This window comes from Antedon bifida, chromosome 7, assembly GCF_963402885.1.
Source record: "Antedon bifida chromosome 7, ecAntBifi1.1, whole genome shotgun sequence".
Taxonomy (NCBI): Eukaryota; Metazoa; Echinodermata; class Crinoidea; order Comatulida; family Antedonidae; genus Antedon; species Antedon bifida.
The window spans coordinates 12,433,571-12,447,610 of record NC_136232.1 but is presented as its reverse complement, the minus strand read 5'-3'; the positions used below and the strand labels follow the sequence as shown (position 1 = coordinate 12,447,610).

Below are 14,040 nucleotides of genomic sequence, written 5' to 3'. Positions count from 1 at the left end.
ACTCTGACATCAAATGTTTAAGACACTCTAACATCAAATGTTTTAACACTCTGACATCAAATGTTTTAACACTCTGACATCAAATGTTTAAACACTTTGACATCAAATGTTTAAACACTCTGACATCAAATGTGTAAGACACTGTGACATGAAATGTTTAGACTCATGTCATCAATTATTTGAACACTGACATCAAATGTTTGCACACTCTGACATCGAATGCTTAGACACTCTAACATCGAATGCTTAGACACTTTAACATCAAATGTTTTAACACTTATGACATCAAATGTTTTAACACTCTAACATCAAATGTTTAGACACTCTAACATTGAATGCTTAGACACTCTAACATCAAATGTTTAAACACTCTGACATAAAATGTGACATCAAATGTTTGCACACTCGGACATCAAATGTTTAGACACTCTAACATCAAATGCTTAGACACTCTAACATCAAATGCTTAGACACTCTAACATCAAATGTTTTAACACTACGACATCAAATGTTTTAACACTCTGACATCAAATGTTTGCACACTCTGACATCAAATGTTTGCACACTCTGACATCAAATGTTTTAACACTCTGACATCAAATGTTTGCACACTCTGACATCAAATGTTTGCACACTCTGACATCAAATGTTTTAACACTATGACATCAAATGTTTTAACTGCTCTGACATCAATCGTTTAGACACTCTGACATCAAATGTTTGCACACTCTGACATCAAATGGTTAAACACTCTAACATCGAATGCTTAGACACTCTAACATCAAATGTTTTAACACTATGACATCAAATGTTTTAACACTCTAACATCAAATGTTTTAACACTCTGACATTAAATGTTTAGACACTCTGACATCAAATGTTAAAACACTCTGACATCAAATGTTTAGACACTCTAACATCAAATGTTTAGACACTCTAACATCAAATGTTTAGACACTCTGACATCAAATATTTTAACACTCTGACATCAAATATTTTAACACTCTGACATTAAATGTTTAGATACTCTGAAATCACATTTTTTAACACTCTGACATTACAACACTGACATCAAATTTGTAAACATCCTGAAATCAAATGTGATACACTCTGACATCAAATATATACACACTGAAAACAAATATATACACACTGACAACAAATTTTATCTGCTTTGAGATCAAAATCAAACTAAATGCTCTAGTCTGATATAAAATATTTGACTGTTGTGATACCAAACCATTGATGCTCTTTCATCAATTGTTTTAAACATTCTGACATATGTTTTAAAATTTTCAACATTTTTAACTACTCTAATTCTTTGCGATAAGATTTTTTTTCTAAATACTTATTTACAATACAAAGTGTAATGCTCTGACATTAAACGTTTAAATGCTCTACATCAAATAAATGTTCAAGTGGTCAGACATAAAATGTTTAAATGCTCTGACATCAAATGTTTGCACACTCTGACATCAAATGTCTTAAGATTGCAATTTTTTAAATACTGACAACATATCCTTTTACTTTTAGCAAGAAAAGTAAAATCTATGTTGTAATGTTTAATCCTAAATTTATCTTTTATAATGTAAAAAATTGCCATTAATATTTTTTTTTACTCAAAAAAGTAAAACTAAAAGCAGGCCATCATGTTAAGAAGCAGCATGTTTTCCTAAAATCTTTATTAAAGTTTATTAGTTTTTAATGACATCTTTAAATTACATTATATTTGAATCGATATGGTGAAGAAGATTGTAATTAGTCACCAAAACAAAATTTGAATTTCATTTGAGTTTGATAACCTATTTTCTCAGATTAGTTTTGATAATACTTAATTGTGCTGAAATTGGCTATTTTAATGACGGTACTTATTGTCAGATTATCTACAGTATTCGTAGTATATTATTTCTTTAGGCAGTTGGTCCAGAAATTGAAACACAATCTTGTTTCTTGGAATTTCGTTTTGATTACTACATATAAGCCTCTTGGCAAAAACCACCAATTTAATTAGTGGAATATGTACTAATACAGTACATGTATTTTTTTGCCATATTCAGAATTTTTGCCCAATTTGATTAAAGTCTATTTTTGGCTTGATTTTCTTTTGATGAAACTTTGATTTATTTAATGTTAAATAAAGCTTATAGTTTTTCCAAATTTGACAGAGAATTAGTGACATTTCTTTATTACGGATGTTTGTCATTGGTTGAAAATCTAACCCACAAATATCACACATTGTGTTTATACAACCAAATTCACGGAATGGAATGGTGAATATTAAATTTCCTTTTTTAATGTCTCATTCAAGAGAAGTGTACAGTTTGCTGGGCACTATAAATGGTAGAAGGAAAGAGTAGTGTACAGTATGAGCTGGTGACCTGGTTGTAAACTCATTCAGGGCAAAAGATCAATTGAAAGATCAGCATACAATTTTGCAAAAGAATACAGGCTTTTTCATTGGAGTCTGTCAGAAGATGCTATATAATAGATTATAAAATATATCTGGCATTAAGGGCACATGGAATAACAAAACTAAAAAAGTTTGAGTCTACAGTACTACATGAATGTCACCCTTTTTTATCCAATATGAAGAAGAAACAAGGGCATCCAAACTAACTTTTATGTGAGATGCTTTCAACCAAGTCTCATTTCATCATTAGTAAAATCCTACTGTAGCAGAGACAGAATTTCAACTGCAGAATAATAAATTTCAGAATTAATCCTACAGTAATTCCTAACTGATGGAAAAATTATTAAATTGGAATTGTTTGGTGTTAGACTATATAATTGCACTCTAGTGGCTGTAAACATAATTCCTATATACAGTAGTAACCATGTAGTTTTCAATGCAACAGAAAAAAGAAATTCAAGACTTGATTAATTGTGTCACTTTGTCCCCAGAAACTTGCAACTATTGTTGAATGTTATTTAGTATGACAGCCGTCGCTCAGTCCTTTCGTGATATTCTAAGCCTACAGGGACACGGTGCCTTTCAACGTGACCAGACAACAACCTGCATATGTAACTCACATCAAGCTTAAATATCAATGTGTCACATTAAATTTAGCGTTCTCATTCTAATTTGGAAAAAAAACTGTTTGTGTAGTTTTACAATTAGGTTGAGTACTGTGAATATCTTGGTATTACTGTATAGCACACTCTACCTACATTTTTTAATTAAAGGAATATCAATTATACCTGGTTTTTGAGATCCAAACTCAACTGGTTTTTGAAGGTCTCGATTCATGTTTATAAAACCTGAGACAACAATAAACGACCATTGATGTTCTCAGAAATTGGTAGGCCTATCCTTTGGTGTTGGGAGAAATAATAAAAAGTGATGAAACTGTTTAGTTTGGTATGCCTGCCTGACTGTCATGGTTTTGTAAAAAAAAATACAAAACTCCTTTATATTTGAGTGTGTTCAATGATTGATTCAACCTCTAGATTAAGTGTACAAAAAAGACCAAATAATTATATATATAATTAATTTGAAACGATAAAGATGAGGAAATCTGTGAGAATGAGAAAAAGTCGCCCCAACTGAGACTCGATCTCGCCCCAGTCGAGAGTCGCTATCCAATCGAGTTTGAACAATACCATGAAAGCCCCAGTGGTCTAATGGTTATGAAATCTGCATATCAAGCAGGCGGTCCGAGTTCGAGTCTTGGTTGGGGCGACTTTCTCATTCTCACAGATTTCCTCATCTTTATCGTTTCAAATTAATTAATTAAATTTCAGTATATCACCGGGCGGTTTAGAATTAATGTTCATTGCCTGACGTGTTTATATATATATATATATATATTCATTTCTATCATTATTATTAATACAAAAATGAATATCATAATAATTACTTTTACTTTACTTTTTCTGTCTTGACAGTTTTCATTGGTGAAATGTTGACTGCTAAATTTGAAATTTTTTTCAATTTCTACTAGAGCAGATTTGTAGGACCTAACTTAGCAGTCCAACAAGTTATACTGTGGTTTGCATACTGTACTGTAAAAAGTGTAAAGACCAAAAACTAAAATTTCACAAGTACTGGGTTTCCCTACACACTAAGATATCTATCAGTTATTACTGTATACACTAAAATATTATAGCATTTGCGAAAACATTGTTAAAAACCCCACTTAGCTTTGGAATGCTGTGACACAGTTTCAGACATGATTAATAATTTAATTTAGCAGTATTTAATTCAATATGTGAGATTTCTAACCAAAGTTTATTAATAATCATTTATTAATGCTATGTTTATTGCAGTGATTAATGGCCATTAAACTGATGTATTCTGTTCATCTATTATTACCATACCTCACTAACTCTGGAATAATTAACACACAATCAATTTAATTCAAATCTTTAATATCAAACTTAGCAAAAGAACCATTGTCGTCTTGATTTCTTCAAGGAAACCCATCCATAGATAAAACAAACTACAAATATGTAATCAGTTCAAACTATACATTTATTATTACCTTTAATAACTTTATTATTACAAATTAAATTAATATAAATAACTTTATACAAATCCGGTAACAATTCTGTTGTCTTGATTCATCAACAGTAATAAACTAGAAAGCTACTTCGAAAGTGCCTACTGTAAAATTCTCCTACATAAGATTTCTCCGGAAAAAAAGCAAAAATATATATATTTGTGTGTGTCTTAATGCTGTGTGTGATTTAGGCTAATTTTACTACAAGCATTTGTATGCGAGTTTGGTGTAAATGTTACTGTACTGTATGTAACCAGCCTTTCAACAAATATAGTTTCAGTTGACTATAACAGTTAGTACAGGAACGGCAAAGAAATAGGTTTTTTACTACTCGTATCAAAAAACCTGTACATTAAATCAAATTATGTTTTAAAATTACAAATTACAAAAATTATAACTCTTGCCTCTTGTACAAAAATGAAGTTTTTTGTTACTTTTTTTATAATTCCAGCTTCATAAGAATAACTTGGATCTTTATACTATACAGGGACTACAAATTTAATGTAAACATTCATATGAGCATAGTGATAATTATCCTGGATTTGAAAAGTGCCTAATGTTGTGAAACCTCTCCGGTCATTTTGTGATCGAACATGTATGGAAACATACTACTATCGCTACTGTAATCAGCGCAAAGTTGTGTCTTGATCTTACTCATTTATACACCTGGGTGGAGATAGGCAAACATAGGTAAAGTGTCTAGGATACAAGTGTTTGTTTTTAACCCACGATCCCACGATAAATAGTCTTCAAACACATTGCCATTACCTTAACAAATTACCATTATTCAGTGTATGTGTTTCTATTAAAATTTGATTATAATGGAGAGTGAATGTATTAAATATTTTATTATTATAAGCTTATGTCTATTCCAGTATTTGCATTAATATCAAATCAGTGTATACTGTGCATTAATGCTATTTGTTGATGTATTCTATACTTTAAATAAATAATACAGTACTAGTGATTACATGATGAACTCAACAATATGACCAAATATGAAAGAGTGTGTTAATCTGTTGTTACTACTTTGCTTTCTTAGTGTTTCTAAAGAAATGTTAGTATTATTAATTGAAATGTATTGTTAGTACAAAAATAAAGTCCCTTGTTAATGAGATATTCCGTTACTCAAGTCAACTTTTAAAAATTGTCAACTTATTGGCAGATTTAAATTTGAGTAAAGAAAACAGCAAACATTTTTTATAAAGCCTGGCACCTTCTGGTATAGTATGTAAATAATTTACTTTCAATACAATTAGTATTTGTAATAGTTGGTAAATTTTTTTACAAGTTTTTAACATACTTTTTTACATTCTACTCTAAACCCAACTATCAATTGTTAATGTCGTCATCATGTTGCCACTACAGTATATTAATTGTAAAAAAGTCCAATCTGTACTATACTGTAGAATGATTAAAATTATTTATTATCAAAGTCCTTGGAGGTGGTATTTATTATTTAGACAGTATTCTCTATCAGAATGGATAGGTTTTCATAATGTATTTTATGGATCTGAATAAAACTATAAGAATAAATGAATTATCTGCTTTTGGCTATGCACAGAATATGCAATATTTTACTTCAATGAGTTTGTGAAGTTCATAAAATGTTTAAAAGATTATGTGTGAAAAATTCAAATTGTTAGTAAGTATTGATTTTAATATGATAAAAAAAAAGACATGTTTAGTTTGTATTTCTACAGAGTTCTACAGAAAGGCAAATATACAGTGATTAATTGATGTTTGGTTTTCTTACGTTGTGGCACATTCTATTTCACTATGTCGATTTTACATTAAAATAATTTTTTTAAATAAGAAAAATTCAAGGAGTGTGCATTTCATTATCAAGTTGTGAAAAAAAAAAACATTGATATTTTTCTAATATTAAAGAATAACATATATTGTCCCGCTGAAAAAACATTTTTGTTGAAAGACCAAAAATTAGCTGAGGAAAAAAAAAATTGTTTTTGCAAAAGTGAATAATTTGATAAAAACTGCAAAATTGCCTAAAAAACTCATAGTATTCATAGTTGTTTTAAATATGTTGGGATTTTCAAAAACTGAAACATTTAAAACATTTTTTTTTTTAATTTCTTTGCAGATCTTGCAAATCCTAAGTCTAATCGTAACAAAACAGCTGGATTTACTGACCAGGAAAGACAAGGTTTCACAGATCTTCTGGAAGCTGGATTCATTGACTCGTATCGACATCTGTATCCAGAGAAAACTGCCGAGTACTCATTCTGGACGTATATGATGAATGCTAGAGCTAAGAACACAGGCTGGTAAATATCATTCCATAAATTATTTTTGCAAAGTATTAGCAGTTTGTACAGTACTTTCACAAAAAAACAAACAAACTTTTCATTTCCTTTAATTATCAACTTGTCATTTGATGGATGCTAGTAAAGATATTGTCAACTCCACTCTCCCAACACCAAACTGCTGGTCTCTCAAATGTGGATTTCCTTCAGGTCCAAATGTTCGGAAATCTATACTTTTTTACTATTGAAATTGCATAATAGAAAACCATACTTTGCAAAAAAAATACAGGGAGATCCCCCGACATCATGACTCCTTCCCTAAAAAAGATGACTGCAATTTATATGTAATGTTACTGTATATGTTAATATAAAATTTGCATTTTATATTAGTCATTTTTCTAATCACAATTAATAATTTGGAATTGTTTGGCCTTTCATTGTTTACTAATACCCAATATACATGTTTATTCTTTTTTTTTTATAATTCCGGCTTCATAAGAATAACTTGGATCTTTATACTATACAATACACTTCTCTGCATCTGTTCACTCTCATAAAAAATAACAATTTTATTATCGAAAGTTATCTAAAATAATTTTACAGTTTTCAAAAGCACATTTTACTTTAAAAATCAACCTGTTTGCAATGAAAGAGTGCCCAAAGATTATTTAGACATGGTAATTAGGCTACGACCTCCAAGAACAAATCTTTGTAGAACTAGAAAATCCTTCGTTGTAAATAGCATTCATATTTTTAATTCTAATGTAAGACGATAATGCAATTTTTAAATAGTTTTACATTTTTAACTTTTTATCTTGTATTTTATCTGTTATAGTTCTGCACGTTTTAAATTGTTGCAATATTGTTGTTTTAATCTACCAAGCAAAGTGAATTTCCAATTTTATGGACAAATAAAATTTCTTGAATCTTGAATCTTGAATCTTGTATGTAGTGTTTTCCTCAAAGGGATTCTATATTTAACTAGAGAGTAAAACTCCAATTTTATCACCTCTCTGAAAGTTATTCACCACAGAATTGCTAAACAGACACACTAGTTTTAACTGTCTACAGTACCTACAGTACGCACCACTACTGTATATGTGATGAATTTTGCTGTGGGTATCAATGCCCTTTTGGCATCACATCTCTGTGGCCTGGTTCACTCTCTTGCAGTTATAGTATCTCTATGGTTTGTCTACATATTTCGACTTCACTCAACATTTACAGTTGTTTTTTTTTTTAACTTAATATTTGATTCCTCGTTTATCTTCATATCTCAGCTAGACATCAAGTCCAGTTCTTTGAGCAACTGGGATTATTGTAAAACCATTATTTAATTACTAATTTCAATCAAACGTGTGAATCGCTAGTCTAACAATAAATCTGTATCTAATTTATATTCTTTGCCATCACTTACAAAGTTTGTTTATAATGACTATTAAAAGAGCTTAGTTTGTATCGTTTAATTCTTTTAATCATTAATTTAATGATATTATTAAAGGCCTAAAAAAATGTTCAATTTTAAAATGTCAATGCAATTACAATACAATGCACTAAAAAATAAAATTAATTAGATTTATAATGGTTTCTCCTAAATAGGTAAATAAATTCTTATTTTTTAATTACATGCTTGCCATTAAAAATAGGGATCTTGCGATTTGTGACGACTGATGCCCAAAGTATGTCATGTTAGTTCATTGTGCACATGCAGGAATATTGGGACACGTGTCCTAGCTCCTCTCCTGGATTTGATGGTTTCTGGGTCCAGGCAAAGACTAAGGCTGTGTTCGGACATAAAATCAGTTACATGTGTAACTGGAATACCCTTGAAAAAAAATAAATAAACAAAAAAATTATAGAAAAGTTAGATTTTCAGTACACCATGTGTTTCAAAAAGTAAATCAAGCATGGTTTAGAATGTCTCTACGATTTGGTTGTTATGCTACAACCATCTTAAAACCTTTACTTTACTATAGTGGTTCTATTCCCTAAACCTTTAAACAATGTTGTTATTCATAGACTTGTATATAAACACTATAAAGACTTTGAATCACATTCAAACTTTTTAAAAACCAGGTCAGAAAAATGAGTTTTCATTTGCTCTACTCTGTCTGTTTTTAATCAGTAGAAATATTTGTGTGTTTATTTCTTGTTCATTTCTACTTTTAACTACGAGCTAATAACTTGTATTCTCGTGGTATATAATTGCAAAATATAATGTGATCAATATCATCAGACAATATCGAGTCAAGTTCTACATGAAAGATAGGTGTTTATTATTTAGATTTTCTTGTGGAATTGGTTTCAGTTCGTTGAAATATACTACTTCCTTGCATAATTGTGGCATCAATGACTGATTTGAGTTGAGATAAAGATTGTTGATGCAATCATTCCATTATGGTAACTGATTTATTCCATTTTTTTACTTTAGTACTTTTGTATAACTATTATATAGTACAATATAACATAATCATTTAGCAATCACTATTCAACCTCTTGTCTATACATTGGCATTATCCTAACTAACTGTATTAGCTAGTAAATGTCAGCGTCACATGGCATTTTATGCAAATTACAGATCAGCGTACCATAAACAAACCTGTAACTGTACTGTTACTGTTGTTACACTATGTATGTTTGTTCCATAAAAGAAATCCACGAAATCTTAAAGGTTATTGCAAAGATTTATTTTATAATAAACAATATACATTTTAAACCCAGAGCTACCCTTAAGAAGTGCATGTTCACTTTGAAGTCCGACACTGACAGCCTGATTATACAGTAAACAATTGCGAGTGTCTTTTATAGAGCCGAAGTATTTAATATTTTTGTTTTAGTATTTCTACATGTGTATATGCATTTATTGAGCATTAGTTAGCATTTACAGTTTTTTTTTATCATCTCCATGAGACTTTTATTTTAGCAATTTTACAAATTGGAATTGAGAGTGCCATCATTTAAATGCAGCACACATATAAGCTTTATTTTTATGACAAGTTAAAATGGATTAAAATTTACAGCATTCTGCATCATGTAACCATTAGAGTCACTTCAGTTCTGTTTTATTCTGAATTAGCATGAATTTTACAAATGGAAAAATAAGACCAACAATGACATAGACCTTAATTTGACACTAGCATCATATCATCAATAAACCAGGTTTTAAGTTGTACAACTTCTCACATGATAAGCTCAAATACTTTTTTTCACAGAGGCGGATCCCAACTTTCGAAAGCTAAAATTAAAATTATGAACTACTAATTTAGACATACTATTAAATTAAATGTTAATGCTCCCTCAAAAAAAAATGTGGATCCTGTTTCACTCACAGAAAATAATGTATACATACATATAATGTATTGTAAATATTGGTTAATATTTAAAGTTAAACTTACAGGTGAGCTACCTGTAAAGCTTTATTATGTGAATGTTTATGATGGTTTTACTGCAAACTGCTAACTACTATCTGTTGTGTATGTTTTTCATTTTCTTTGATCTGTACAATTTGTTTCTTTGGCTGCTGTTCAATTTTTTTTTTAAATAGAATACATTGAGTATAGTTATTTCCTACTAAATTTCTTTGTCCAACATCCATGTGCTTTATGAGAAAAATTTATATGTTTGTGTATAATATAACCCCCTGAGTATGGCTTACACATTATTAAGCAAAAAAATAAATCTTTTAAAGGAGAAAATAGTAAGTATGTTTCAGTTTCATTACTATCCATAAAAAAGTTATTCCTCAGCATTTCACAAGCCCCTGTGGGCATCCTGCCTTCTTTTTAATATCACGTTTTATTATATTGTAACGTTATATTGTATAATATTTTTTTATTTCTTTTTTACAGGCGTTTGGATTACTTTGTGTTATCTGAGAAACTGCAGCCTAGCTTGTGTGACAGCGTCATAAGAACCAAGGTGTTTGGCAGTGACCATTGTCCTATTACATTGTTCCTTGCGTTGTAACCTACCAGTCTCTGATGCAGATATGCAAATATGGTGCTTACTCTCACTGCCTCATTATTTATGTTTGCAAGTAGCTTGCCCTCCCACCACAGTAAGTACAATGGACTAATAATATCGAGTAATATAACTATTATTGGAACTGCAGAAGATACAAATTAACTGTGTTTCTGATTGTATGTTTCATCAAAACTAAAAACAATGATACTCTTCTGTTAAAATGTTCTTTCATACTGAAATGAAAAATCATTATGTTGTGTTTAGAAGGCTTCTTTATTTGAACCATTTTAATGCAAAATATGTTACTGTTGGGTATACAGAGAACATTTCCTTGTTGTGATTATTATTTTTCTAATGACTCTCAGCACAAAGATTCACAGAAGATAATACTTCTTTAATTCTTTGGAACATATAAACTTGTATCATTGTGAGAAGTGTTGTCTCTTTAAAACCACAGTATAGGCTATAGCAATGTGCTTCCATTAAAATTTAATTGTGTTGAAGTCTTGACATCTTTAGTTGATTTACCAATTGATCCTCAGAAGATACTTTTTTTTGTTGCATTGCAAACTAAAAAGGAACCAAAATGTTTAGGAGCTTACTCTTGAAACCAAGATACATAAAGGATACGATACTTCTCTGTGAAATTCATCCCACAATTCAAACAATTTTTTAACAGTATTTATTGTAACTTAATTGTTTTGGAACTTAAATTTATTTAAAACCACAGAAGATGGCTACCATGGAATGTCATTGTATTCTACAAATTAGAAGAATTAAATTCCTTATACCAATGTTTCCTTCTTACGTTTGTCTTAAATGGAAGTGCACTTTGAAACCAATGAATATTGCAGTGTGTTATTTAGAGGAATTACTTTAACATTTCATTTTCCTGCTGTATTTCTCTTAATACAGTGGAATTGTGAACCACATAAAAGGTACTGCTCTGGCATTGTACTCTTAGAGGATGTACAAACGACCAATTCATAGCAGTGAAAAAATACTACCTTCTTATAGTGTTTTATTGTACTTTCCAGGGGTAATTAGAATTAAAGGACATACATTTTTATAAACCAAGACAAAAATTACTTATGCATGTGTGTATACTTTTTCATAATGGCATCAAAGAGACGAGATACAATATCGCCAGTCTTGTCATTACTCTACTGCATTGTTTTTTTGAAAGAATACAAATCTGTTTTTCTATCACATGGTAATCCTCATTAAAACCAAGATATCAGTGTCCTTTTTATAGTAGACCTAGTTGTTGTAGTTTGTTAAGATCACGCTGAAGAAATCGTCCTGTTTCTGCAGTACTGTACTGTTCTGTTATTATGCTTTTATGTTGTTTTGTATCGATACTGAAACACAATTTGCCATGTTATGTTAACCGTTTTCAGTTCATTGATTTTCCTATTCTGTATACAGTAGTCACTTGTTACTTACAGTTCTTGTTTTTATATGTTAATTCCAGTTGTCTTTGTAACACTAGTATTTTTTTATGTCTCCGAGTTTTATCACGCAGCAGCAGTCACTGGCAGCTGCTCTAGACATTTTTTAATTTACCAAACATTATTATCTGTTTTTAGTTTGTAATTTTGATTTAAGTTACGATTTATTCAAACCATTCACTTAAGAACCAAGATGGATTACTAAAATATTTTAGGGAATCATTTTTATCTTTTCTATGATTACTCTTTGTATTTATACTTAAGAGCCTTGTATGAAACTACAGTAGTATCAATAAAATACAATGTTTTGTCATGGTGTAATTCCGTGCAGCAAGTAATCTTAGTTCCGTTATGATTACAATTCATTTTTTACTATTCATCATTCATTTTTATCTATTTTGATATTTTACATGAATAACCTGCATTAGTATCTGGTTTTGTTTAAAACTTTTCCCATGTTTTTCAATAGAATTTAAGGGTGCCCACATCCACATCTGAAACATCACTTTATCATGTCTGTCCGATATAAATTTTTTATCGAATAGTTACATTTTATCAAATTGAATCAAATGAATTATACTTTATTTAATAACTGTATTTAATAGCGTGAAATGTCTTCCAATTAAAGACTGTTTTCAGCGAAAATTCTGAAATAAGCATGTAGGAACTTAAGCCTAGGATATGTATGTATCATTTACACAGGCATAGAAAACAAACTGCTATAGGAATCAAATGTTAAGGTACTTTCGATTTCTACGTGTTGATATGTCATCTGTCGTCTGAACCTAGAAACCACACAGGCTGTCAAGGAATAGAGGAAACGCGTTCGGACTACCAGCTAAAGACCGGATCAGTCAGGCAAGAATGTGAGATGTCAACCCTTCGCTTCAATATAATTATAGACGGGGTTTGTATGCGTGTGCTGAGGGAATAATATGGGCACTCTTCTCTCGATTTCGCTTGATTTGGTCCTGTTATCCTACACTCACAAAAACACTTGGTAGAACACACCTCGTCTTAAAAACTCTACGGAAAAGATCTTATGACAACCATACAGTTCCCTTATCTTGGGAGTATAGATTTAGACATGATGATTGCGAAACATACACAAATATAAAGGATCGTTTAAACAAGGCTTGACATGCTTAATACTATTTAGAGACCAAATTGAAGTTATACCATAGTTGTGCTACTGCATGGTTCAGAATGCTGGTGAAATACAACAAATGACATCAATCAGCCATCAGTCTTTCACATAAAGAAGCTAAGAAGACCTAAGATTTTCAACTAAGAACTTTTTACCCAATGAGAAAAGAAAATAGATACAATACTCGATAGGTCATCTGCTGAGGAAAGAAAATGTATCTAAAGGACAGCCCTACACCAGAGGGAAAAAGGAAAGGAAGACCCTAAGCTACCTGGTGAACTATAGGGGAACATATGAAATTAAATTTGACCTGAAGAGAGAAGAGAATAGACAGGAGTGAATGTCCTTCGTTACGGTAAGTAAGTCCACTTTCCCCTTGCACACAATGAATTAACATGACCTAAACTTGTACCTAGTTTGTCAAATCGAAAGCTCACTGTATTATAGGCAGTGCAACAGTATTGAGAAACAAAAGTCGGCATATACCGTAGTGTTTAACTATTAATATAGGCCTACTTTGAATATTGAAGCTTGGTCTTAATGTTTATTTCTATGTTGTTATTACATAAGAGGTATATATTTGTCTGCGATATTTGTTAGTTCGTTTGTTTGTTTCTGTGTTTTTTCAGGATAAAGTCCTTTACCAAATTTAAACCATAGATGGTTTAAGCATGGAATGATTATGTTTTTATTAGAGTTAGTATGTTAATATACAT

At 30.5% G+C, this 14,040-nt stretch overlaps 1 protein-coding gene across 1 annotated transcript in view; it reads left to right on the top strand.

Annotated features, from left to right (window-relative positions):
* Window positions 1-12,776, top strand: part of LOC144847802 (exodeoxyribonuclease-like) — a 31,722-nt gene extending 18,946 nt beyond the window's left edge. The window contains exons 10-11 of the mRNA XM_078704326.1: window positions 6,601-6,784; window positions 10,612-12,776. Of these exons, the coding sequence (XP_078560452.1) occupies window positions 6,601-6,784; window positions 10,612-10,729 (302 nt within the window). The 3' untranslated portion in view covers window positions 10,730-12,776. The remainder of the gene's footprint in view (window positions 1-6,600; window positions 6,785-10,611) is intronic.
* The last annotated feature ends 1,264 nt before the right edge of the window (window positions 12,777-14,040 follow it).